The sequence below is a fragment of the Pollachius pollachius genome, assembly GCF_949987615.1.
Source record: "Pollachius pollachius genome assembly, chromosome: 6".
In the NCBI taxonomy this organism is placed as follows: Eukaryota; Metazoa; Chordata; class Actinopteri; order Gadiformes; family Gadidae; genus Pollachius; species Pollachius pollachius.
Genome location: NC_136939.1, coordinates 22,498,286 through 22,526,053, shown reverse-complemented (window position 1 = coordinate 22,526,053; position 27,768 = coordinate 22,498,286). Strand labels below are relative to the sequence as shown.

At 43.7% G+C, this 27,768-nt stretch overlaps 1 protein-coding gene across 2 annotated transcripts in view; it reads left to right on the top strand.

Moving 5' to 3' along the window:
• The first annotated feature begins 13,472 nt into the window (after nucleotides 1–13,472).
• Nucleotides 13,473–27,768, top strand: part of LOC307077068 (glucocorticoid receptor-like) — a 70,952-nt gene continuing 56,656 nt past the window's right edge. Inside the window, exons 1-3 of one of the 2 annotated variants that reach the window (XM_079738338.1) lie at nucleotides 13,473–14,040; nucleotides 14,744–14,795; nucleotides 15,730–17,006. In XM_079738338.1, coding sequence (XP_079594464.1) covers nucleotides 15,739–17,006 — 1,268 coding nt within the window. In that variant the 5' untranslated portion in view covers nucleotides 13,473–14,040; nucleotides 14,744–14,795; nucleotides 15,730–15,738. The remainder of the gene's footprint in view (nucleotides 14,041–14,743; nucleotides 14,796–15,729; nucleotides 17,007–27,768) is intronic. The other variant, XM_079738337.1, reaches the window with a different exon arrangement.

Sequence of the window (27,768 nt, the reverse complement as noted above, 5' to 3'; positions counted from 1 at the left end):
ACTGGTGTAAAACCCTGAGCTGTTGTTCGACATTGTTTGAATATCTTTCATTTGAGCATTCATTTGAGCAGACACATTCACAGGATTCTATGCATGTGGCCTAAGGTGTCCTAGAAGGTAAGGTGTCCTGTGTGTGTGTGTGTGTGTGTGTGTGTTTGGGTGTGTGTGTCTGGAATGCCAAAGGGGATCATAAAGAAATGCTGTTTTGCGCTCTTTGTCATTGGTAAACGTGTTCATGTTTGAATCAGATAAAATCTATGGAAAGCCATTGTGGACAAAACAATGGTAAATGGTAAAAGATTGCAATCATATAGCGCTTTTCTAACCGCTAAGCGCTTTACAATATCGCCTCCCATTATAAACCCATTAACACACCGACGGCGGTGACAGCCATGCAGGGCGACAGTCATCTCGTCGGGAGCAGTCAGGGTGAGGCGTCTTGCTCAGGGACACCTCGACACTCGGAGCCGGGGAACAAACCAGCAACCTTCTGGTTACCAGGCAACCTGCTCTACCTCCTGAGTGCATGGGGACCCATTCACTCTACCCAATTGATTTTGCACCCCAACTGTAATATTGTAATGTTTGAAGTGGTAATGTGAAACTCATTCATTCATTCAAGTGTGAGGATGTTTGGTTATGAGTTGGTGATCTAGTTCCCCACACGTTTTTCCCCCTACGTTCCTGTGCATGTGTGTGTTTTAACAGTAACAGTGTGTGTGACTACACAATGCACCCCTCCAAAGTGGAAATAAACAAGAACAATACTGGTTTAGGAGCCCTCTTTTAAAATCAATCATTCATAAATGTATTTATTATTACTATTAATTATAGAAACCATTATTATTAATGGTTTCACCTTTTCACTGGACCTTCTTCTCCATAAAGTATAGTGAAGTGCATGTTACACAGTCGCTGTTAAGCTGTTTGATAGGCTGTTGCTGTAGTCGGTCACATTAGTCTTAACACACTAGATTAGGCCAAATGAGATGTTTTCATGAGCTGACACTTTCCATTGTGTGGGGAACTGGGAAAAAGTCTAGCCCTAGTATCCCCGATAGTAAAAAGTGTGTAGGGTCAGGTTTATTTATGTGTTGTGTATCAATGTGTCTTAGGTATTTTTTTACTTGGGTGCGTTGTGAAGCAGACTGCAGTGTGCGGCCATCGTTGTGATCATACAATGCTCAGCTCTCCTCTGTTGGAGCCTGTGTGTGGTGTACGTTATGGCGCCTATGGCTGCTGTGCATCCACCGAGTATGGCTACTAAACACGGGTAGTGGATACGTTGTGATGCCCCCCCCCCACACACACAGTACGTAAAGCACTATATAAAACTATAAATTAATATTATTATTATTATTACTTTTGACATTTACATTTTTTATGATTCATTTATTGAACTTGTATTCAACATCCAAGAAGATGGATGAATGGCACCTCTCCCAAAATGAGTTGATGCTTTGTTAGCAGAACTCTTCTTGAACTTTTCTACTTGTTCAAATGATTGATTCTTGTTTTATGTCCCACAAGTCTTGTTTGTACAGGAAGTCATCGGGGCGCACATCAGGCGGTGTTTACATGGTCATATCTCAGCTAGCTCTTTTTTACATCTGATACGGTTGTGCACAGAGGTTCTGCTTACAGTTTAGCTGATCCTAAGAAACAAAGAAAAGCATCTGTCTTTCTCACCTTGGGCTCTCTCTCTCTCTCTCTCTCTCTCTCTCTCTCTCTCTCTCTCTCTCTCTCTCTCTCTCTCTCTCTCTCTCTTATGTAAGAGGATAGGATCAGGTAACATGTCCTCAGTTACCAGATCAGGGTCAATAGAGATTTCACAGCTGCTGCGGTGGGAACGGTTTCTTTATAGCTCAGATATATACTTAATGAAGGCCTAATCGGTTGGTACAAAGAAAGTGTAGCTGGGGCGCTAGTGTGCATACGAAGGATGTAGACTTGTTTAGTCAGTGCTCCTCTCCGCTACTTACAAAATCATCTTTATACCATGTCCTTTTTGCCCATAGATCGCAAATGTGTGTGTATATACCAAGAACCCTATACAACTGAAAATCCAAAATGCCGAAGCCAAACGTCTCCAGCAAAGCCAAATCCCCCCACAGCCAGGCTACTGGAGCTGGAGATAGTACCAACGATAGCTGCAACTCTGCTAGCGATTCTCCCACAAGGTCGGACATGCCTCCAGATAAAACTTACGATATGTGTAAGGAGCTGTGCAAAGAGGTGTCAGAGTCAGTCCTGCGCTGCATAAATGAACGTTTCGATGCCTTTGAGGCACTCGCAGCTTCGCAGGCCAAACTGCAAGCACGTGTGGCTAACCAGGAGCAAGCTACTAGCGACCTTGACGTCCGCATGAAAGCGCTTGAAGCTGAATGCACTGAGCTACTTACCCCAGAAAAATTAAATTCACTCAAATCTAAGAAAATAGATCAGAAAGTCAGAAATGTGCTTCAGATGTGATGCTGAAATTGGTTCCTTTTTGCATTGTACCTGGCTGTGTATGAAAGTTAAGCCTTTTTGGCATGATATAAGCTCCACATTAACCAGGAACACAGGAGTTAATGTTCCTGTGGACCCTGAACTTTGTTTATTGGGGAAATTCACAAGTATTCGTCATTCTCTAAACACTGCACAACTCAAATTCAGTGAAATTGCTCTATGTGAGGCTAAGAAGTGCATTGCAGTGTCATGGAAATCTGACTCCCCTCTTCTTATTGACAGGTGGTCTGTTGAGATGATTAGCTGCATCCCCTGGAAAAAATCACTTATTGTCTCAGAAAACGATGTAACACCTTTTGGAAAATTTGGCAGCCATATTTAGACCATATTGGTACATCTCTTACTCCAAGTACTTAATGTAATCGTTGGTATTGACCTTCACACGGACTTCTTTCCGGGTTCGTTTATTTTATTCAATTATTATTATTATTTATTTATTTATTTTTTTGGGTGGGGGCGGTTATAGGGTGAGGGGGGTTTATCCTCCACACTTTGTTATGTCTCTTACTGTTGGTAGGCTGATATGTTTGTATACATTGCATATATAAAACTGAAAATAAAATATAGAAAGAAAGTGTGGCTCTTTATGTCTTCGTCACGTATAGGACCACTTTTATTGATGGTATGCTTACCATTGCATGTATGTGTGTTTATTTCTCATGTATTTCTGAGTGTTTCCTTCCGGTTGACATGTCACAGCAGGCCCGGTGCCGTGTTGAACCCCTCTGTGTCTTCATGTCTTCGCTGGTTAGCAAATGAATGAATATTCAGTGAATGTTTTTGTGTTTGTATTATTGACACGAGAGAATCAGGTCTGGGTGCTTTGCGCCACACATGGCTTCGATCGCGCACATTGAATAAGGCGCAGGCTGCTGCTTTGCAAGCATTGCTTATTGCTTATGCTGCTTTGCTAGCACCATTGCTAACAATGACAAAGCCTGGAAGCTCAAGTAAGATAGCTTTAAGAGATATAACTCTGTAACAGTAGTAATGGTAATAATAAGGAATATTAAGAATTATTATTATTATTATATTCAACGATTTTGTCTTTACTACAGCAATAATCCAAACAATTGTCCTTTTTATTTTATAATTTAGTGGTCCAGTCATTTATGACTTGATTACATTCATATTTCATATCAGCACCAAAGAGATGGGTCATGTATTCTTCAGATATAGACTTGGATAGAAGCATGAAGGCATTCGGAAGTATAACATCTATTCATCGACCCAGGTTATTGTATAGCCGGGACGTAACGACAAATCAGACATAGTTGAATGAGCCCATGGAAGTGCAATTCTGATTCACCAATTTTAATAAGATAAATGCAAGCCTACACACACACAGCCATACACTCACACAGACAGACAGACAAACACACAAACAGATAGAAAAACACAATACAGGCTGCATTTATTTTAAAGGGGTTCATTCCTCAACGCCAACAACAACAATATGTGCTCTGGAAAACAACTGGTTCAATTAAGAACGTTGACGCAACATCTGCACGTGTCACGGCCACAGCTGCTGTCAACCCCCCCCCCCCCCCCCCCCCCCCCCCCCCCCCACGAGCTGGCAGTGGATCTAATTAACTCACCTCCTCTTCCAATCTCCCTTCTACTCCTCGTACATCCTAGTTCTCCTCCTAAATCCTCCACCTCCTAATTCCTCCTTCTCCTACGTCCTGCTCCTCCATCTACAACAGCCTCCTCATTATGTCCTCCACCACCGCCTACTAAATCCTCCTACAACCTCCTCTCCCTTCTACTACATCTTTCCCCTTCCCCATCCTAAAGTAAGCACACACTGTCTCATTCAGTCACACAGAAACAAACCAACTACATCCATAGCCTCTCCTTTCTTGCACCCTTCCTCTGTTCCTTATTTTTCTCCTGCAATGCATGGTCCTCCTACACTTTCCACTCCTCCACCCTCTCCTGGCGAGTGTGTGTATACACGTGTGTTGGTGCGGCTGAGAGTGTGTACGTGTGTGTGTTGTTGTTGTTGCAATGGCAATGTATTGTTCCATCAGCAAGGCTGTCACCATGGCTACACTCCTGAGTTCGGTGTCAAAACACGGACGCACAAACACAAACTCTCTCTCTCTCTCTATATATATATATATATATATATATATATATATATATATATATATATATGCACACACACACACACACACAAACACACACACACACACACACACACACACACACACACACACACACACACACACACACACACACACACACAGATATTAACATCCAGTCTAGCCAAGCTCGTTCATTCATTAATTGACGTATTTACTTATTTTGAATCCACAGCACGGAGCACAGTCGCCTCTTAGACAACAACAGTTTCAGGTCAGATAACTGACCTAAAACCCATGAGGACATAGCAGCACAAGGGCCTGTCGGCTGACCTAGTTGTGCCTTGGGCTCTTGGTGTAATTATTTTGGATCCATAAAGCAGTTGCTACATGAGGTCTCTATCTACATTACCTCATACATTGCCTCTGGATTGTCACAACAACACAACAATCATCACAACAAGCTGACACACATATGACACTTGCTGCGTCCCTATTGTACATGGTGTACTCTGCGGCTCGTGGGTCGGGCGTGGAGGTAAATGTGGTCAAGGTTTCACTATTCAGATGGATATGCTACATTTTGATGAGTCAACTTGTCCGGTTTTCTATGTGGCTTGAACTCTGCATTATAAGTATTTATTTAGTCATACACACGCCTGCAGTAACCTGGGTTAGCACTGATGATCCTGCTTGTCTCTGCAATCGTATTTCAACTTGATTATGTAATTGCAGATACAATGTTATGGATCTATGTGGGGATGATATTCAGATAATTTTCCATGTGCCTTGTTGTTGCTTCACTGTATGGCAAATTGCTTTGGCGATAGTGTTTCCAGTCATGTTGCCTTTTAAATTTTATTTCAAAAGATAGATATTTCTATGAAATGTTATCCATTTACCAGAACAGATTGGCTTACACTCATGATTTAGTGAGCCTTCGAAGTCCTTTGAGGCTTAACTAACAAATTTGTGTCTAGATCTCGCCTGTTCCATGGCTTGGATGCCACTTGTTGTCAGTGAAGTTACCTCACACAATTCTCAAATGTTGGGGCAGAGTTAAATTGAGTGCTAAACACTTACATGAAAGGTGTTCTCACCAGCAACTGGAGGGGAGGATGTGTTCGAAATCAAGGCGGAAGTTTTGGTTCAGTGTGTTCTAGGATGTTGGTGAAGATTGCACCCAGATTGAAACCTCTGACTAGACTTTCTGTTCTATTTCGCCAAACCACACCATGTCTCATCAACACCAATCGTTTCGCGGAACTCACTCAAACATTTCCATTGAGGTGCTGGGTTCATTCAGTACGTGGCGTCTACTTCCTATCTTTTTGTTTTATTGATTAGGTCTTTCATCATCTATACCTTTTTTCCTGAATAGCCGTTGGATTATAGTTAGTTGGTTATAGTTCATATTTACTTAATTGTACACTTTTTTCTATATTTGTCCCTTGGGTTTATTGGTTTCATTTTTCTTCTTTCTTTCTTTCTGTATTTATTTATTATATCTTATTTATCCTGCAGGGGGCAATACAATACAAACACAATTCAATCCAGAACGCTTTACTTGTTATTATTATGGATGACTTAGTTTTTCATTTAATTCAACTTGAATTAATGTAATGCCATAGCTTAAAGGCCAATTGTGTGTGTGTGTGTGTGTGTGTGTGTGTGTGTGTGTGTGTGCGTGAGTGTGAGTGTGTGTGTGTGTGTGTGTGTGTGTGTGAGAGAGAGAGAGAGAGAGAGAGAGAGAGAGAGAGAGACACACACACACACACACACATGCACGCGCGCGCGCGCACACACAGACACACACACACACACACACACATACAGACTTCCATGCAGACAAGCATCCCCACACACCCCGGAGCCATGAGTATCAATCGTCGATACAGAAATGTCTGCCCCTTCCAATGTGTTTTACCAGGATCTGAGGCACAGAGAAGTCATCCAAATACAAGGCTTTCATTACCTAGTTAATTCACCCGGTAATGAGAGGCTTGTTTATCTAGCAGGGGTGATTAGATGGATCACTTAACTCTGATTGGACCCTTGGCTGTTAATCATCCATTAGGATGCAGGCTAAGGACATGTTCCCATGCCTTTGCCAGGTTGAACACAGCTGTTCAGGGGCTGATTGTGGCCCACAACTAGACCATCAGCTCAAAACATGCTGCATTTGTATAATATGGTGTTCAGGGATATTGAATTAGGTTTTCTTCAGCTCCTACTACGGTTATAAATGAATGATCTGTTTAGCAAGAGAGGGGGTCGAGAGTAGGCTGTGGGCTTGTGTTAAATTAAGTCTTAAAACTTTACATATCTTAGTGTGCTGCCTTAAAAGGCCTCAGGTGGTTCGAAATAATCAAGGCTACCTCGAATAGAAAATGATCATGCAAAATAACTGAATTTAAACCAAAAATAATAATTTTTCATAATGTTGGGCCATGTGTAAAAGCGTTCTTTGAATAGTACACGGCCCAAACGCAAATTCTCAGGGCACACGCATATACTTACAAACACACACCCATTGAGACAGCCTCTTCTAAAACAGCAATGATGCAGAATCAAGTGTGAATTCGCTATAGCTGCAACCATGCATTTCTGTGGACCAACCAACCGCCTAAAAAGGCATTCAAAGTGCATCTGCAAGCTGATAAAAGCTTTGAGCTTTCTAACAAAAAAGGTAGGCCTACAACATCTGCAGCAGTACACAACACCCTATTTTACTGAGGCAAAATCACAACATCCTTACAGATACAAATCGAACCGCTGTGCCATACTCAAATAAAACAAAGCCATACAAATACAAAAAACACAGTAGCACTACATAATAACAGCAATAATGCCAAAGCAGCACAATCATAAATACATATTCTTACTCTTTAAAAGTTCTTCTGACACAGATCTCCTTAATGAGGCTGTGAAAATCCAATTTGCTCAGAATATTTTAAGAATAAAATCCAGGGCCCCTTCGGATGTGGGCCCCTAGGCTGCAGCCTAGGGTAGCCTGTGCGTTGATCCGCGTCTGCACCCATTCTTTACAGGAGATGAGGACAGATATAGGGGTTTTCAACTTGTCATTTTGAGATGTTCTTAGTGCGATCAGTGTTGCAGAGAGCTCTACTAATCGCTCATTTGTCTTCCTTCGCATTCATTGCACGTCTTAAGTTTAACCATGAGAGGAACATGATGTCAATGCCAACATAGGTAGCTGGTTCACACCACATTACATCATTTAGTGAGAGAGAGAAAATAAGGTTGTGTATCTGCAGATTAAATCCTGTTTCATATCTTATTGTTTCATCTAACTCTGCGGGCGACGTGGTCAGGGGAAAATTTGTCTTGTATATGTCAGTGTCTGTCAGTGGACGTTTCATCCATCCGGTACATTAACAGACATGCAAACAGACATGCAACATACAGGCTTGATGCTAAGTGGTGAGAAATGACATACTAACTAGTTAAAGTAATCACACTGATGATGCGATCCAGTGGCACAGAGGTGATCACATCTAATGGGTGTGCACAACAAAGTGTGCCATAACGTCTCCCGGGAGAAAGAAATGGCCTATGCCTTGTTTTATGCGTTGACAACTTTTGTGAATCGAATAAATGCCAAATACTGAAAGTCCTGTTCCAACCAAACAATACTCTTATGTGCTGATCTTACACAACCACACAACAATGTAATTGCTATGTAAACCCACGGAAAAAAATGACTATTTGCTATACTATACACAGCAGTTGTAGAGCGTGAATGTACAGCCTGTGTTTTCTACACCCGCATGTGGGTAGCATGAAAAGAATGCACCAGGAGTGTTGCATTCTGGGTGCCAGCGCCCCGGCAATCAGCTCAATGATCTAATGTTGCGGTGAGTGTGTGTGTGTGTGTGTGTGTGTGTGTGTGTGTTTGTGTGGGTGCGTGCACAAATGTGTATGCTGGGAGAATCCAAGCCAATGACTGAGGGGGGGGGGGGGGGGGGGGAGGGAGTAGGACAGAGAAGGACCCGGAGAAATGAAACACTTCCACGGTGAAGAGAGCCACCGTGTGTGTTAATGCGTTCCGTGTCGAGCCCAACCACAGCAGCGGTAGCATGTTTGTCTTCATCCTGCCGGGAACATATATGTTCACCTAGTTCCCTGTTTTGTCCATGTGTTAAGAGCATCATGTGTAAAAACGAATGTGTTAACAAATGTACAAACTGACACGCACAGTACAATAGACACCATACCCAGGGGTTTTATGTTGAGGTGCACTCATATCCGTGGCTAATCAATCGCCACATGTATCTGGTATTCAGCTATAAGGAACGCATGGTGGACCGGCTGAGATGGTCAGAAGTCTTTCCTTGCTGTGGGATTAGCTGGTTCTCTTTCACTCCGGTGACCTTATCCAAGAAGAGGACCGAGTGTGGTTGCAAGTGCGCTAGCCAATGACATATGGCCAAGGTGACGCCGTCATAGGGCCACTGACCAAGAAACGAGGAACCTGAATGGATCTATGGGATTATAGACAGGTGACCTGGTGACTCTAGTAGGTCAGACAGAGGGAAGAAAACACAACTATCGTGTTCCAAAGGAAGTTAATCTGCTGAGTGAGACTACATTCAACTACATTACCGGATCTATCTGTCTAACTATCTATATATATTTTCTCTCTCTCTTCTCTCTCTCTCTCTCTCTCTCTCTCGCTATATACCTATTTTCTCTTTCGATTTATCTATCCATCTGGATCTATTCATCTAGATATAGCTATCACTCTATCTATCAAGAGCTATCTATCTATCTACCTATCTATCTCTCTATCTATCTATCTATCTATCTATCTATCTATTATCTATCTATCTATCTATCTATCTATCTATCTATCTATCTGTAATAATCTTTCTCTCTCACTCTCTCTCTGTATGTATGTATGTATGTATGTATGTATGTATGTATGTATGTATGTATGTATGTATGTATGTATATATATATATATATATATATATATATATATATATATAGATTTAGATGTTTAAAGCAGTTAAAATTTTGAAAAAAAAGGAAATATAACAAAGCATGACTTATAGCTACAAAAAGCCTAACCTTATCAGTAGAAAAAGGCCTTCAGTGCAACAATGAGCTAATGTTGATTGAGTGAATCAAGGTGTTTCCTGGAACTGTGCCAAATAGTCTTTAAGCTTCTCCATAGGTATAATTACCTTAACATGCAGAATGTAGAAGGTCAAAATATGAAACACTATGAAAAGGACAAAAATGAAAATGTTTTAACATATGAAGTTGTTATGGAGGTTGCGTGTGTATTCAGTGTGAAGTTGTGCAATAGTAACGTATACATCTAGATCTGTCCATCTATCCATATAAATGTATCTATTAATGTCTATACGTCCTATCCCTCTACCTATCTTCTAGATCTAACTCAATCTACCTATCTATCAATCTATCTACCTACCTGTTTATCTATCCATCTATCTATCCTGTCCCTTTGCCTCCGTCTTTGGCACAGTGAGAGTGTACGCCTGTGCCTTACTCACCGACCATGCCATTAATATTTCAAAGCCTAGAGGATACCCAAGGACCATGTCAGAAGGCTTTTGCTGCATGAGTGCATCCCTATGCATCGCAGCCGGGCCAATAGGTTGCTGCTACGCGGCTTCTCCACATGCCCTCATTACTTCCATAATGTCGGATAACTCGGGACCTTATAGCAGCGCCTCACTACTGTGTCACCACTGTTCACTAACTAGTTGGCCGAGGTTTATTGTCCGTCTGCCTGTCTATCTGTCTGACGATGCATGCTTAGCTATCTGACTGCCTGTCTGCCTGCCTATCTGTCTGACGATGCATCCTTAGCTGTCTGTCTGTCTGCTGCCTGCCGGACAATTTGTCAGCCTTTCTATCCATCCATCCAACCCCCTCACCCCTCTCTCTCTCTGTTTATATATGTCTGCTTTTGCTGAATTGTATATCTCTCATGTTTAGAATAACCCAATGCTGACTAGTTACCTCAGAAAAAAGAATATGATTACATAACCATAAGAAAAATAATGAGCAAGCCGTCTCCATCACCATCTGTTATAGAAGGGTTGGTGGTAGTTCATTTAAATAAACCCTTGTTGCTACAAAACTGCATATGTTTGTGTTTGCATCTGAATAGGAAGCGGTTTATTGCCGGTTTAGTGTCCATTGGACCTTTGCTGATAAATTGGTGCAGTGATGAAAGGGATATGAAAATGTACATCTACATGAATGTCATGAATCTTAAAAAATAAAACAATGTATCTTCATTATTGCTGCCATTGAATATATTACCCATGTCTGTTTATTTATATATAGGGGCTCCTCCCTATGCTGCTATTGACAAACTTATTTCCAACAGAGATCTACCATGCCATGCGACTGCGGGAGAAAATACTGGTGCTGATATTTGTATTCATAAATATGCAGTAATCAGCAGTCAATCAAGCTCGTAATCAATTTGGCATAGAGACATGTTTACTTCAAACTAATTGCACATGGGAATATTGATGGCTTTCCATTGAACACGTGCATAGCTGGAAATTAACCTGCAGAAGCAGAATTACCAATGTAGTTTGTCGCTCCCACATTGTGACAATTCGGTTTTGGGTTTTATCATTGATGTGGAAATGTCCATATCTAAATTGTACTACCGTGGAGGAAATTTCACATACATTTGAGGTGTATTTTATTTCATCCATGTAAAATGAAACTATGAAATGCAACCAAAAAATACAACACATTAAACAAGCATGCACACAAACACAGACACACATAGGTCTATAGTACAGCCTGTGCACCACATGTTCTCCAACCAAATGTTTATTACTTTCTTATTGGGGACTATGGGCACCGGTCATTACCCAATATTTAAAACTTGCCGTGTACCCTGGGTTGTGTTTTGGGAACAGTGTGGTTTGATCTGGGCCCTGAGGGACCTCAAGTCTCTCTCTAGCCATGCTAACGCTAATGAGACTGTCGCATGCACAGGACACGCTGGGCTAGCTGCTAATCACACGCTTAGCATGGAGGTCTGCGCCTCCCACCCACCCCACCCCTCACTTATGTGCTCGCCTGCCTCTGTCCTCCACGTTAGAAAAAAACAATAAAATAAAAATATGTGTGTTTTTGTATCAATGTCTCTGGCGTCTCCCTATCATCTCTTCCTGTATTATCATTTGATGGTCTTGTTGATGAAGGAACGTTGGAGGGGTTTCTCAGTTTGGCCGTTTGTCAACCAACCCCTATTGCCTTTTCTCAACTCCCTTCCTCTACACAAGCCTCAGCAATTCCTGCGTCGGAAAACATTAAAAAACATATTAATCTTTGCTCTGTTTATTTGTGGCATTCCAACAGGAAAGATGAGAAGTGCGATTGCCATTGAGTAATGACTAGGCCAAATAGGACGGCATAATAACAAGGACATTTTCTTTTGGGTGTGGTAATAGTTTTACATCAAATAAATGTTGATATTGCTTTAAATGTTAAAAAGAGGAATAGTGTGTGCCTTTTCTATTTCATCCACATTCCTAGGCAAGTTTGGGAGAATGTGCTCCATTTGTCCATATGCCATTAATAAACAGAATTCGAATGTGTGTTGTTCCTTTCATTAACATTATAAATAATAATTATATAATTATATTATTATTATTATAGATGTTATTCCCCATCATACTGCATAATCCTTCAGGATGCCAATGTTTCTTTGCTTTATTTGGGTTTTCTATAGCATATCGCTTTACGTAGAAGCAGATCCATTGAGGGGCCCTTCTCCAGTTCCTGTGATGACAGATAAGACGGATGGGAAGCCACTATCTACAGTGCACATTGCAACTGGTATCTTGAGAAATGGCGGTTTAAAGTTTTTGCTTATTGCATTGATGATATTTTAAACAATTATAAATGTACACCCATATCAGCTTTCATATGCTTTATCATCTGTATAGGTAGCATGATGTGAAATATATACTTTTAACAATAGGCTCAGTCTCAAAACCTATAGGCTAACTCGGACCACTGTAAACTGGACATGGCCATGCAGTAGAAGTGGATGCACATGTGGATATCCAACATTTCTATTTCCCTATATGTGAGTTTATTTGCGAGCGTCAAATGGTGTTGACTGTTCTCTGGCCTCGAATCGGTTCAACAGACATTTGGAGGCGACAAAACGTCGCCCATGTGCTGTAGCTGGATCCGCATGCGTTGAGGTCGACTTGTTGGTTGGACTCGTTAGAAGAGTTGATTTACAGAGCTGCCGTCACCGTGCCCTTCGCCCCCCTGCTAGATCACACGGCTGCGCCATTCGGCTCCGCACAGCCTCGGCTTGTTGTTTTCTATCCCCAGGACTCAAACTTTTAAGTCGATTGCATGGGCATGAGGCGTAGTGTATATTTCAGTGGGCAGTGTCGACGGTCAGTGTCGAGGGAGGAGGACGGGGCTCTCCGCGGAACGTGTGCCTCATCAAAGTTTGGATAACGGGGCATAAGTTGAACTGTGCGTTTCGTGTCCAGTCTAGTCTGCGCCTCTGCCGTCCTCCTGCGAGTTTTCCGCCAGGACACAGAGCTGCACCCAGCGGGGAGAGGTTGCTGTCTTGCAACCAGAAGGCTGAAAGGAGCGATTAACTCATGTTGCAAGCTAACGCTAGCTACCATTGCCTTGGCTAACGCTCCGGTAGCGAGCTGCAGCTAGCCGCTGGAGACACAACAACACTACACACTACCAACGCACTACAATAACAACACGGCTACTGGAACACACACAACAACGCTACAACACGCCAGCCTCTGCAGCAGCCCAGAGCCTGCACACAGCCTGCGGATGGCTGAATAACCAAAGCCCCCGGTTCGAGTGTCGTGTGTTTCCGCACGCGACGCCCCTCAGGTGGACGCGAGCACATTATAGCTCCGTGACAGAATGGCGAATTCGTGCAGAGAAAGGGGCGTTCCCTGCCGCCAAGTGTCAAAGCAGCAGCCCTGCCCTGCCCGGTCGTGCAGCGTTACGGCGGCCAGCGGGCTGTATTATGTAACTTAAACACTAACTTGGGTGTTTTCGTGTAGCGCGTAGACCGTATTTCCACACTGCACTCCGTCTTTATCTCGGAATATTTAACCCGCAATGGACTTCATGACTTCTTTTCTGCGTGAGATCTTAAAAAGTTGCGCACAAAAAGGGTAGAGACGACCGTGCTGCCATTCTGACCGACTGTCTTGCCTTTGGAGGTCTTTCTTTTTTTCCCCCCAACACACTGAAAAGGGCGCTAGCGGGCAGCATGGATATCCATCGAGTGTGACAAGAACCCGTGATTATTCGGATCCATCGGGCTGGATAGGACCATGTCACCAGGAGTCTTTATCAAACTTGGTAGACGGACGATGGCCTAACCAGCGCACCGGAGCGCTGTCTCTTACCCCAGGTACGCCTCTGGAGGTTCTCCATGTCTCTGATCCCTGTGTAGACTAGGCTTATCTAATGTATCGAAACCCTGTATGGACTAGTCTTATCAAATGCATTTGATCCCTGTATAGACTAGTCTTATCTAGTGTATGTTATGCCTATATAGACCAGTCTTATCTAACGCATAGCTCTTTAGTTGGAGTAGGCCATTAGTCCTCTACTTTGCGCCACAGAAGCGCAAGGCATTGCGTTCGTATTGTGCGATTGTTAATATTTGACTAACGGCACCTTTTCTTAAAGTTGTATAATATGTGAAGAACTCAGGGGAACAAAAACTGTGGTCGGTTTAAATGTTATGACCAGATTCTCCCTGGATCTGTGCAGTGTGCCATAGCAGCCAACAGGTTGCACTAATGGTGCGCTCTGCGCACAGCCGGGGTGTACAGTAGAGCCTACAGTAAGGGGAGGGGATGACATGTTAGTCAGGAGAGGTCGGCGATAATCTATAACCAGTTGTGCCAATCCACTGACGAGGAGACGAGCTGCTGGCCACGGCTCCATGTCGCATGTTTGTTATTTGGATTATTAATTATTAATAAGCACCGAAAAGCCCATTGATGCTCTGCCCTTTATTGCGAAGATCTGTGTTTACTTGAAGTGCTCGCGAGTATGCGTTTTTTTTTTTTTTTAAAGGGAGGGACTAACGCTATTTGTTGTTTCAGAAGTTAACATTCGTCACTCAAGAATTCAGATTTTAATCAAAGTTTAAAATGGGTGAGTTGTGATCTTTTTGGGGGTGAAGCATGCTATTGGCCTATATACATGGCGAACGCCACATCCGTGTGTTATGCTGTATGGTTTACCTTTAACTTACATTCCGTCATTTCCGTCATTCGACACGTTAAATGACTACTACAATAAGAAAAAAGCATATTATAAACACCTATCGGAGTGTGCAGTAGGCTACTGGGTCGTTGGCACTGCGTTATAATGCAGAGCAGATGTGCTGTCATATAGCCCACCATATCACCAAAGTGATATGTCATGTTGTGCAACGTTGCTGTTACTTTTGTGGAGGCTCAATGCATTGCAACTTTTTATCGAGAATTATTTTAACCACAAGCTTAGCCTAGGCATGCTTTGAGTATCTCCTGGTAATGCGTCGCAGCGCTGTGCAGATCGCACCAAATCGGAACCCTTGGTGGTATCAACTGGGCAGCTCCACTTGTTGCTGCTCGAGCTCTTTCGTATTTCTGTCATTTTTTCTTCTCCAAGTAGGCTACCCTTAGGAAGCGTTGCACGTTTCATAATCCTAGATGACATTTCGAGAGATTAGAATTATGATTGATAATGGAGAGTATTATAATTGATGCAACTGATTTAGTGGGAGTTCAAGATTATTTTCACTGTGTGTGTGCACAATGAAGTGTGTGTGTGCAATATAAGCCTTCAATTCTTTTTTTAATCAGGGCTGACCATGTTTTTGTGGTTGGATTACATTTCACTATGGTTCATCTCGTTTTTTGTGAGTGCTCCTTCAGGAAGATCTTACTAAATTTCCAAAGTTTTTTTATCGTGAAGTGAGTTTTCCCCCTCCCCCAGCTCAAAAGCTGTGTGTGGGCTGCATCACGTCATGTCACCTGCCACCATTTTCTATCATAACCTTTTCTTCTTCCACCCCCTCCCGCATACACACCACCTGTGTCAGGATCAAGAGATGGATCAGGGTGGACTGAGGCGTAGCAGTAATCGAGACGACGGATTGACATTCAGGCCGACGGGCGAGTTCGACGGAGGAGGAGGAAGAGGAGGTGGAGCAGCAGCAGGAGGAGGAGGTGGAGCAGGAGGAGGAAGAGGAAGAGGAGGACAGCTTCACTCCGCCATGCACCTGCCTGCGCCCAGGGAGACTCCTAACGGAAACGCCCCGGGTGGACGCATCGTGGTGGGGGAGGGCAAAGCCATGGGAGTACAGAAACAGCAGCAGCAGGGGCCGCTTCAACAGGAGCAGCACAGTGTCGATGTGTTCAACATGGAGGGGAACCTGTCCTTCCTGGAGCAGAGTATCGCCGACCTGGACAGGATGTCTACCTCACACGTCATCAGCACGTCCAGCAGCTCCATCCTGGGCAACCTCCCACTGCCTAACCTTTTCTCCATGCAGCACGTCAAACAGGAAGTGGATTTCGGCCTGGAGAAAGACCTGGCCACTTACTGCGGACCCCTGGGACAAATGGGACTCGGCAGCCAATTGGATAGCGGCGACGGAAGTCCCCTGATTGAGGACAGCCAGATCTGGAACGACCTGGAGCTGTCAAGCTCCCTGCCGGACATCAGCGATTTTGAGTTGGAGGGCGAGGTGGCGCACCTGGATAACGTGCTGCACGAGGGCGGCGATGGCGGCGGCGGCGGCGGCGTAGCAGAGCTGGGCCCTGTGGCAGGGCAGCAACGCCACCAGCACCCCCATCCGTTTCCCCCGCCGAACGGTGGTCCGAGCCAGCACCCGCCCTCGCTGCAACGGGGCCGGCATCAGCCGCGGCAGCAGGCCCCCCCGTCCCCTATGATCCCCAGCATGGTGATCAAAGAGGAGAAGGACGTGGCCGAGGAGGACTCGTTTGTCCGCCTCTGCACCCCAGGCGTGGTCAAACAGGAGAAGGTGGATGCCGTCGAGCGCTGCCAGACCTCCTGTCTCCAGAGCAGGCTGGGCCCTCTGCAGGGAGCAGGGGGGGTCACCACCAACGCCAGCGCCGCCAGCACAGGAGGAGCAAGAGGGCCCGCTTTCGATTACAGCGAGGCTGGCGCCATCTCCAGCAGTGCAGGGGTGCTGCAGGACCAGAAGCCCTTCGATATGTACTCCAACCTGCCCCTGGTGGGGGCAGGCTGGGGCAGGGGCAATGGGTACAGGGAGATGTCGTCCGTGATGGGGAGGTGCAGCGATGGGCTCTCCTCCAGCGCTGTAGGCTTGGCTTTCCCCCTCGGTTTCCCAAGGTAGGTGTCAAGGTGCCCAGCTGTTCTGGAGCCCGGCTTTTGTTTTACTCAATCGGTGGATGATTGAATTCAATGTGTCCTCTTGTGCGCTGGCACTGTGATTCATTTCTGGCAGAATAGGAAATAGCTAAAATAAATTAGGTTGCACGTAGGGAAAGCGTTTAATAAAATACAGCCCAACGCGTTTCAGACCTTGGTTTAGAGTTACCTGAGCCCCTGTGTTTAAGGCGACTTAAAAGAAGGGTTTTGTTTGCAGGGGGTCTTCACACTAAGGATGACCCGAGGGGATCCTGAATGGCCGGCCAAATTGGCTCCAGTCATTCCAATGTCAGCTCGCCAACTTAGTTGCACGTCTAAAATGCAGGCATCTTAAAGGGGCGGGACTACTCTTTTTTTTTAACCACTTAGATAATTACGGTACCTTTTTGTACTATAGTTGTTGTTGTTGTGTAGTGATTAATGTTATCGCAACAGTGCATAGGAGTAAATGACATTTTACGATGACGTAACCTGATCATGCGGTTTATTGTGGAGCGTTGAATGTTTGTTATCATCCTATATCCATAGGATGTCACATCTGTGCAGTAATGATCATGATAATACATCGTTCCATATCGGGCAAAGTCTGAGGGGTGTTGTCACCTAGACAACCTGATCAGTCTGCCGCTGTCAGATCTAGTGCTGTCGTAGCGGACTGGCCATGTTGCTTTGGTTTTTTGGTTTTTGTTTACCTTTCTGGTACAATATGGATTTGTCATTATCTGCTCATTTTAGGACAGAAATTGTTCCTAACCGTTGTGGATGGTCAATTATCCCAAGCGTTTTCAGAGAAGTGCTACAAGGAGTGTAGGGCAGATTTGCTCAGGGTTAACAAGAAGGGTCCCAGGAGTCTTTGACGCTAACCAGAATCTACGAGAGGTATAAATTCTCTCTCTCTACCCTCTCCCTCGCTCTCGCTCTCGCTCTCTAGCATAGCTTCAGAAAGGAGGGGACAAGTATGATTATAATTGCAGATAAATGGCATAGATTCCATAGGTACATTTTACTCTTCAAGTCAACTTTCATATCAGGTTGTTCAATGAAGCGATTTTTGCCTTGAGCTGCAATCAAGATCAACATTTTTGTCTTGTTTTTTGTTTCACCTTCTTTGCTGTGGGCTTGTTCCTTCCAGTTGGTAGTTTACCTAACTTTTAGGGTTGTTAGGTGTTGGTCAACTATGGAAATAATTGAAGATCCTTGTGTGTGGCTCAGGGAAAGTCAGGCAATGTCTCTGCATAATATTTGGACATTGTTATATAATTGCCTCATCTAATTGAGTAAAAAGCAACTGCAGGATCATTATTAATAAAAGTTTCATAAACAATATCACACGTATAATTAATTCAACTCTAACTAATCAAACAAATCAATCAAAATATAAAAGTTTGTTTATTTGCTATTGTCATCTTAGTCATTGTATATCTATCCACCACAATGAAGAGCGCTAGTTCCCTTATCCCTCATCCAAATAAGGTCATGACCAAATATGGATGTTGGGGCGTGTATTACGTGAATCAAACACAAACTGCATATATATATATAACTGCTGCTCTAGGATACGCAAAGGACAAGGACAATCAAGGCTTCTTGTCTATCAGGAAGGACTGGGCCGAATACGTAGGGACTCTGATATTTAAAAGTGTCAACATGGCCTTTGCAGCAAAGGCAGTGTACATAATGTGAAGGCTGACGATGATCCCCCACCTGCCTGTCGCACGGAGTGGGGTCTTGGGGTCCTTAACGATGACGGGGGATGTTCCTGTCAGTTATTGCCGCCCGATCTGCGCGCTCAAGGCTTGTGTTTGGGTAGAAGGTGTTTAAAGGATGTTTTGTAAAAGATTGTTAAACAGACCCTTGGAGGCTGGGGGGTTGGGGTTAGCAGCAGGTTTGGCATTGCTCCATGGGACTGTTTTATAGCAGCGGTTGTATCAAGCCGCTCACCAATCAAATTACAAAGGAAATGTTAAATGTCTTGAGCATTTGAAACCCCATCTCATTATCTGCTCGTGTTTGCCCTGACATGTTGATAATCCTATTTCTAATTGTAAGGCCATTTTAGGAAAGAAATAGTTGTGGATTGTTAATTATCCCAAGCGTTTTCAGAGAAGTGCTGCAAGGAGTGTAGGGCAGATTTGCTCAGGGTTAACAAGAATGGTCCCAGGAGTCTTTGACGCTAACCAGAAACTACGAGAGGTATAAATTCTCTCTCTCTACCCTCTCCCTCGCTCTCGCTCTCGCTCTCTAGCATAGCTTCAGAAAGGAGGGAACAAGTATGATTATTACTGCAGTTAAATGGCATAGCAGATTTCATAGATATGCTTTACTCTTCAAGTTTATTTGATTGTGATTATGTCATTGTAAATTCCCTGAAAGCAACCAGTCAACTTTTATATCAGATTGCTCAATGAACCTCACCTTTAAGGTTGTTAGGTGTTGGACAGTGCTGGACTTGAAGATCCTTCAGTGTTGACCCATTGTTGTTCTCAGCCTACAGTAGAAATGTATTTCATATTTTTGCATTCCTTTCTGACTCATTAGATTCCCTTACTGGGTTTCCCGCTTTTTTTTAAAGAAAGAGGAATCAATCCAAATGCTTGTTAGATAACATTTAATGTGTGTGATACTCCTTGGTGGGGTTGGAAATATCTTATATTTGAATCCATTCTTGAGTTTTGAGGAACAATTACAATTGAATTTGCCCCAAATAAATGACTGAATGTGCCAATCTGTCCAACCGTTCATTTCCTTTTGATCGTTACTCGTAAGGGCAGCGGTAATAACCTCTTAAGTGTCTCCTGTACACCAAGGCCCCCTTTGGAAGATCAGGCCCTATGCTGTAAACAAGATAAACAGAGGATTCAGTCCTTGTAATTATTTGTATTCGCTGCATGTCTCACGAGGCAGCAGCCATTTCTACAGCACAGCCTCACTCTGGTTGTTGTTTTTTTCCTCCACATATAAAAAACTCCCAAGCAGTTAGCTCAACACTAAACACAGTCACTCGCTTGTATTCCTCCCATTAGCCATCCTTGAGGATCTGTGTGATTTTCCTCTTCTTGTTACCTTTATCTAGGCCATCCGTCTCGTGCGTGCCTTTTGTAATCTTGGTAGTTTTTCTGTATTTTTGTCATTTCACTATAACTTTTTTTTCATACAGCTTTGAAAAGCACCTCATTGTGCACTTCGAAACTGCATTCATTCATGTTCCATGACACAGCTCAGCATCCGCTGCCCCTATGCTGACCCTTGTACATTTCTAGCAAAGTGGTGCAATACTGGCAGATTCAGCCAGCATTAAACACAGGAACCTCATTGCCATATGGGGTTTTTACTGTAATGGGTGTATTGTGGTTTCCAACAAGGAAATGGTGGGTGATTCTCTCCCGAAACCTGTTGCATCATGCTTTCGTGGAAAGCACAACATAAAAACCATAAAAACCAAATCATGTATGTGTACGATGACCGCTCCTCTAAAAATGATGTTAATTTGGGTCAATGTTAGCTGATGAGTTTCTGGATAAATAATCTATTAGGGGTGTAACGGTACACACCTCGGTTTTGAAGTCACGGTAAGGTACAGGACGGTACCATTCATAGTTGAGGGGAGAATTTACAATAACTGCTTGTTTGTCAACAATGGAGAATGGCCGTAGATCAGCAGCAATGAAAACACCAATAAACTTGGTTATGGCATTTGCATTTCTGAATTCCCAGACAGGGGTTGTTGAAATAGTGTCGTGAGCTGGGTTTGCACAGCTTTATTTTTCACAGCAACAGTGATAGTAACACCTGGATGGTGCCTTTTCAAATGCCTGTGTATGTTAAAGTGCTGTATGTAGACACGGAGAGCCTGTCATGCGCATCCAATATTTTTTTAACTATCTGTCCATGCAACGGGGACGCAAGGGCTGTGATTGTTCCTCTAACAAAATCATTTCCGGAATAAAACACCAAATAAGATTTGAAAAGCTATGGAAGTTTATTTGCATCACTGCTTACATGGTTTGTAGTCAACATATAAGATCGATCTGGCGGCGAATTGCATTGCGTATCCGACATCCCGACGGAGAACTGCGAATGCTCGAGGGGTCTCCGTAGTTACGGAGTCGGATTACGGATTCGGAGTAGTATACTTTGGCTAAACGGTCCGGAGGGAACTCCGACTTCGAGTTTTTAATTCCGCATCGCAAAACAAGCCTTTACATTCACCATATTAAAGCTATGTACGCCACATTTACGCACCGCGGGCCAGCTCTGTAACCACCCAGAAGTGCCTGTACCGTTACGGTTCGGTACAAATACGTGTATCGTTACACCCCTTTAATCTATCATATCAAGGACAATCATAATTTATCTCTCATATGTGTGTTTTGTTTTTGTTCTCTGTCGTCTCATTGCGTCTCATAGCGTTTTTTTTTACTTTACCTGCTTTTGGTCTTCATGATTCCATTGGATTTAAATTAGTATATTACCAGTGGCTTCATTGCATTTCCATTTTACAATTCATATTTTCATTTCTTGCCTGCATAATTGCACAGGTAACACAGCAGTGAAATAATTGTAGCTACTCCCAAATCAGGTGAAACGCAATACACTACATAAATAGAAGAGAATTTAAATGCACACTAGAAATAACAATTAAAATACACAAATGTACAAGACAAGTGAACAAATGTGTAGAAGCAGAGTTTGTACAGTGAGTAAAGTGTAGTGATTTACATGTTCAAGGTATGCATGGCCTGAATTGAGAAGCTCCTTCTCAGCCTTTCAGTCCTGGCCTTCAGGGAGTGGAGACGCTTGCCAGAGGGCAGTCATTAATAGTTTATGGTTGGGTTGATTGGCGCCCTTGGTGATCCGGTTTGCCCTGGACCTGCAGCGCCTGGTATAAATGCCTGAAAGGCTAGGCAGTGCTGGCCTGGTGATGCGTTGGGCACACCGTCTGGCTCTGTGCAGGGCTGCCTTGTCCTGAGAGCTGCAGCTGCCAAACCAGGCAGCAATGCTCCCAGAGAGCACAGACTCAAGTGTGGCAGTGTAGAATGATTTCCGCAGCGCGGTGGAGGTCTTTAGTTTTATCAGTCTCCATAGGTTATCCATGCGCTGCCTTGAGATGTGAGTAGACCAAGAGAGATCCTCAGAGAGGGGGGCTCCAAGGGATCTGTCGCTGGTCAACCGGGTCACCGTAAATAATGAGCGGCGTGAGCCTGCTGAAGTCCAACACCATCTCCTTTGTCTTGGTGACGTTCAGGTCCAGTCTGCTGTCTTCATCGTTTTAACACCATGAAGACAGCACCTCCACCTCGTCCAGGATGACTCATTGTTATATGAGATCAGGCCTACCACCCCTGCGTCATCCACGTCAATGCATAGGCTACTCTGATTCAATAACAACATTGACAAAGATGCTTTACACAATTTAATCTCTCTCTCTCTCTCTCTCTCTCTCGCTCTCGCTCTCGCTCTCACTACTATTTTGTTGTTAAACATTCAAATATTTAACTAAACAATTCAACTTAGGTGGTAACCTATGGCACACAACAATTGCAGGCATGCAAACTTATCAGTTTTTTCTCCAAAATAATGGTAATATTCCTACCATTATAATAAGAGTTAGTTGTATTTTCTAAATAGTATTGTATATTTTAAATGAGTGACTATTGTGAGACGGAGGGGAGTACTATGGTATAGTTGGTTTACTACAGTAACAATGTTTAAAAGCCTATACAAGACTGTTAAAGACTCCTTTAGAAATAGTAAAAGTGGTCATATTTGATCAATATATGGACCTCTAAACTCAAAAGGAGGAGGTTCGATGTTGCTCTAATGAGAGACAGGAGTCAGCGAAAACATTTCTTACTAAAACACAATTTTTTAATTTTTGTTAGAAATAAACATCTTTCAAACCGTTCTCCCGGGACAGTGGGCCCCTGCAGTCTGGCAGCTGTGGAAAGCTTTCTCCATCCATGCAACCCCATTTAACACCGTACCAGTTTGCGTGCCTGTTTTAGCCATTGACTCATTACAGTGTTTCCTCTGCAATGGTGCAACGCCGACGCATACCGTTTTATAAGACCATTTCTGTCGTAATGCATCAGAGACCTACTGGAATAAGTAGCTGTGTTTCCATCTACCATTTTTGTCCCACAGAAAATAAAAAAATTCACACAATTAGGTACATTTCAACTGTGTTGGAATGTATCAACTATGCTACACAAAGCGTACTTTGGTCAGGAGTTGGCGGTAGAGGCTACACAACACATGGCTGTTATAACGTTAGAAGATGTGGAGGTTGCGAACCAGAAACCAAACCTTGCCTTGGCCATCCAAGAACAACGGTTGAGGCCGAGGAACATTTTGGTCTCCTCATCGATCCATACGGATCAATTGTAGCCCTTTCCATCAACCTTTTCTTATGCACTACTTTAAACTCGGCATAAAAATAAGTTAATAAAAATAGTGCCACTGGGTGAAAAGGTCATAGGGGAAACACTGCATTAAGTATCCCTCCTTCTCCTTGAATTTAACGTACAGCTTTTGCTTCCCAATTCGTGATTCTACTTTATATCCTTGAGTGTTTGTTGAGTTGCTTCCTTCAGTTTGTCTGTGGAGCCTGTGTGTTTGTGTGTTTGTGTGGGAGAGAAGTGGGCTTTCTGCAAGCAAAAGAAAAACACAAGACAATGCTAAAGACTCTGTTTCCGTTCTTCAAGGCGACAGGCTATCAGCTAGTGGGTTGTTGTTGATGCCGGTTTTTGGTGTCATTATGCTAGTGCAATGCAGTGGATTGAGGCACATGATTTTTATTAGCCTATTTAAACACAACCAGGCATGGTCTCTGAAACCCCTGTTTGTACTATCTTGTATTCCACACAGCAGTAAAGCAACACACAACATAAAAAGATCTGTTCCTGTAGGGGTCATTTGAGACACGAGGCTCTCTACCACCCCTCCTTGACGAATTGCTATACTGTGTGTGTGTGTGTGTGTGTGTGTGTGTGTGTGTGTGTGTGTGTGTGTGTGTGTGTGCCTGCCTGCCTGCCTGCAAGTGTGTATCAACTATACATGCTGCTCCTTACCATACATTTGGTGAATGCATATTTATATTATTGATACAAATATCGGATATATGTTGGTATTTTTTTGCAGCACTGAATGTCCGTGTTTGTATTTGTCTTCAGCCCCGGCAAACAACCCTTGCACTTAAAGGGTGTGTACTACATCACTCCTGCCATATCATATGATTACTATGGCCCCATAAAGACGGGTGTTGTTTGAGCCTGAGCCTTCGTCCCCTCCAAAGAGCATCCACAGAGGTCTATGTGATGGTCCAGCTTGCCCTGCACCACTGGTCTCAGCCCTGTCCGATGCATTACAAGGATACCTCCACATCAACTGTGTTGATGAATGAATAAGTGAATATGGGAATACCTACCAAGACTTTGGGCAGTGCAGAGAAAGCAGAGGGTTGGTGCCAAACAATTGCTGGCGGGTTCAGAATCCCCCATGCAGGATGACGTGTTTCTTCTTACCTTATTCGTTTTGAACAGGCACAACTATGACATCCACCACCTGTACATTCTTTGCTTTGTCCCAACATGCTCTTTTATCCTGGGATCCAGGGAAGTTTCCAGGATTCTGGGTCAGTACCAGAATGCTAACTGTCTCTGTAACTCTTAAAAGTGGCCTCTTGACTAAAGGCCTCTGTTTAGTTCAACTGTATGAGACTTTTTAGCTTTTAGACCGCTCCTGGCGGATCAGGTCATCTCTTCACTGATTGGTTCAGGGAAACCACATTGCCATCTAATCAGATACAGCCAAGCTCCACCACAAGTGTGTGCAGGCAACAGCAGAGATACTTCCTTGGGAAGCGAGTGATATTTTTGGGTGATTATTTTCAAAACATTGCCTCTGCTCTCTTGCCAGCGATGAAATCTTTCCTACAGCATCCTCCACAACCTGTTGGATTTGGTCATTATGATGCATATGGTTGTTTTATTTTTTTAAACCCATTTGAGAATTCTGAGTAGGCTCGGAATGATGATTGATGAACCCTACGCTATTGTTATCCCCTTTCTCTGAAGCATTTCCCCCTCCATAACATCATATTTCAACATCCAATTCACACATTCACACACCGACGGCGAATCGATCACGCAGGGCAACAGCCAGCTCAATCAGGAGCAGTCAGGGTGTGGTGCCTTGCCCAGGGACACCTGATAACTAGCAACCTTCCGGTCACCTGCTCTACCTCCTGAGCTACTGTCGACCACTGTGTTAGTTTAGATTTCAAGGCTGCTTCCCAAAAAAGGGAAACATGGGGCCGGTGTGCCATCCCTGATGGTGGAGGTTGGCTGTTAACGGACGGCGTTTTCCGTTGGCGAACATCTTGAGTCCTTGTCGGCCAGCCTCGGCCGATTCTTGGTTTGGCTTTTGGTTTTTATTCAGGCAGTTAGCAAACACCTAAAAACTTAACACATTACTTTCTGTCATTGTCATCCTTTTTTTTTGTTGCATATATTTGTATGAGCTTTTTGTGGACAGGACCATAAAGAGAGACTGAACAGTGCGTTGAAGAAGAGAGGGAATGACATGTAGGCTGGGACCACAGAGGGAAATGGAACCTGGTTTAGGTGCAGCAGCGCTATGCCATAGTTATTTCTGTCCTCGTATATTGTATAATATGTAATACTGTTCTGATAGCCCCGGGTCAAAGTAGTCAAGTTGAACAGGACATGTAAAGGATGAAGCATGGTCTCTCTCACGAGACAAAGAGTGACACCAATAACTGGCGTCAGAACATCTTTGCTGTGAAGATAGAATATTGCGACTGCGTTGACAGCCTCGTCGGGGCCTTTGAAGCTCGTATGAAGTAGCCTAGGTTCGTGAATACAGCTTTTATTTTTTCTTTTCTTTGAAACTCCAAGCAGGCCCGGGAGACATTATTATTTCCCTCCAGTTCACTCTCAAGCACACTCATTGAACCCTAGGGACTGTCTGACTCCATTGTGGGGGGGAAGCATCGCTGTACTTCACAACAAAAACAATATGCTTTCACAGATTCAGCGAGGGGTCTGGTCTGTATGGTCATAGTTTACTCTATTGTCTCGAATAGCTCTGTGCCTTGTAGATGGCATTAGTGCGCGGTCTTTGAGAGAAACGTCAAGGATGGAGCATCTTAATTCGACTGCCTTAAACCGCTTGTCTGTGTTTGGAAAACATTAACGGCGAGCGCCAGAGGGTGCGGGTCGCCTTGCCAACGCCAAACTCAGCTAATGAGTCGGTAGACGGTACAGTGGTGACGTGTTTGATCTGTTCAACAAATCACAGGTCGAACATGAAAAGTCGCTCCCTCGCACCTCTCCATGCCGCTCTCGGTATCCCCGCCAACGAGGGCAGGGGTGTCATTCCTCAGGGCTCTCTGCTCTGTGACTGAAACCCTGCGTCCGCGCGTGCACAGCCTGCCACTCTTTGTTGCCACTAGACAACCCAGAGGACCTTGTGCCGTGCTCGGGCCAATGATTAACCCACTCAAGGTTACTTTACCAGTATTGGCAAAGACTTGCCTTCTGTGTATTTAATTAAAGGATTACAACTCCTATAATGGCCACACTTAAACCCATGAACAAAAAGCATTTGTTTATTGTACATGGGGGGGGGGGGGGGGGGGGGGGGGGGGATTGTTCAATAATAACACATTTCTATATATTGCACACTTTCTATTTATAGCCAACCCTAGGGATGTAAGCATTCCTTAAACAACCGGCTTTGAGTCACGATAACCGGGGTGGTTGCTAGGGGCCTACCAGTGGGCGTAGCTCTTTGAACGCTGGCTAGCCGCCAGAGATCAGATGTGAAATGGGTAGGATTCTGTCAATGCTACCACTAAGCTGCTGGTTTTCCTCTGTTCTTTGTTGTCTCCATGTGGGTTTTTTGCAATTTGTGATGATGACAATTGAATAGGAACGGCTACATATTGTAGAGGCATCCTAATTACACTTAAACTAGACAAAATCCCCTAATATAGGCATGCACACAACATTTTACTTTGTAGAGATGCAACGAATATTCTGAATAATATATAGTGCGCCCTAGTGAAGGGAAGGCGAGGCTGTAGGCGTTTTTTTAGGCTACCTTAAATATGGCTGCAGTATTTAGTTATTTATACATTCAATGTCAGTCTGTACAATAGCACAAGTTGTTCTATAATACAAGGTGCATCCCTAGTATTTTATGTGACCAAAGTTGTACCAAACCATCACCGCTTTTAAGGGGGCAAGCCTGTTTACGATCAATTCATTGTTAGCAATGCATTAATTGCAGCATGATTATTGTGACCCGTTGACCTCAGGGGATTGTATGCAAGTGCTTAGTGGGTTGCATGTTGCTGTTAAAGGTGCAGTGTGTAGGATTACACCCCTCCCCCCTCACCACTCGATGGAGGAGGAGCTATGGTAGCCTGTAGCGACTTGTAGGGGGCCAGTTCGTCCATAAAGAACAGCGTCCAGTAGTGTCAGGTGATGAGCTTCATTGCATGATTAATAAATTATCTTTGGTTGTTTAGTCTATGAAACTATAGTTCATAGCTGACATGTAAAATAATGGTTATCGTTGATTCTTGAAATTTGTTTCCTCTAATAAGCAGTTTGCTTGTTCTGGGATACTGTATAAAAAAGGCGGTTTAACATGGCTCTCTATAAAGGTTGTATCAGAGATGTTGGGTGCTTCTGTT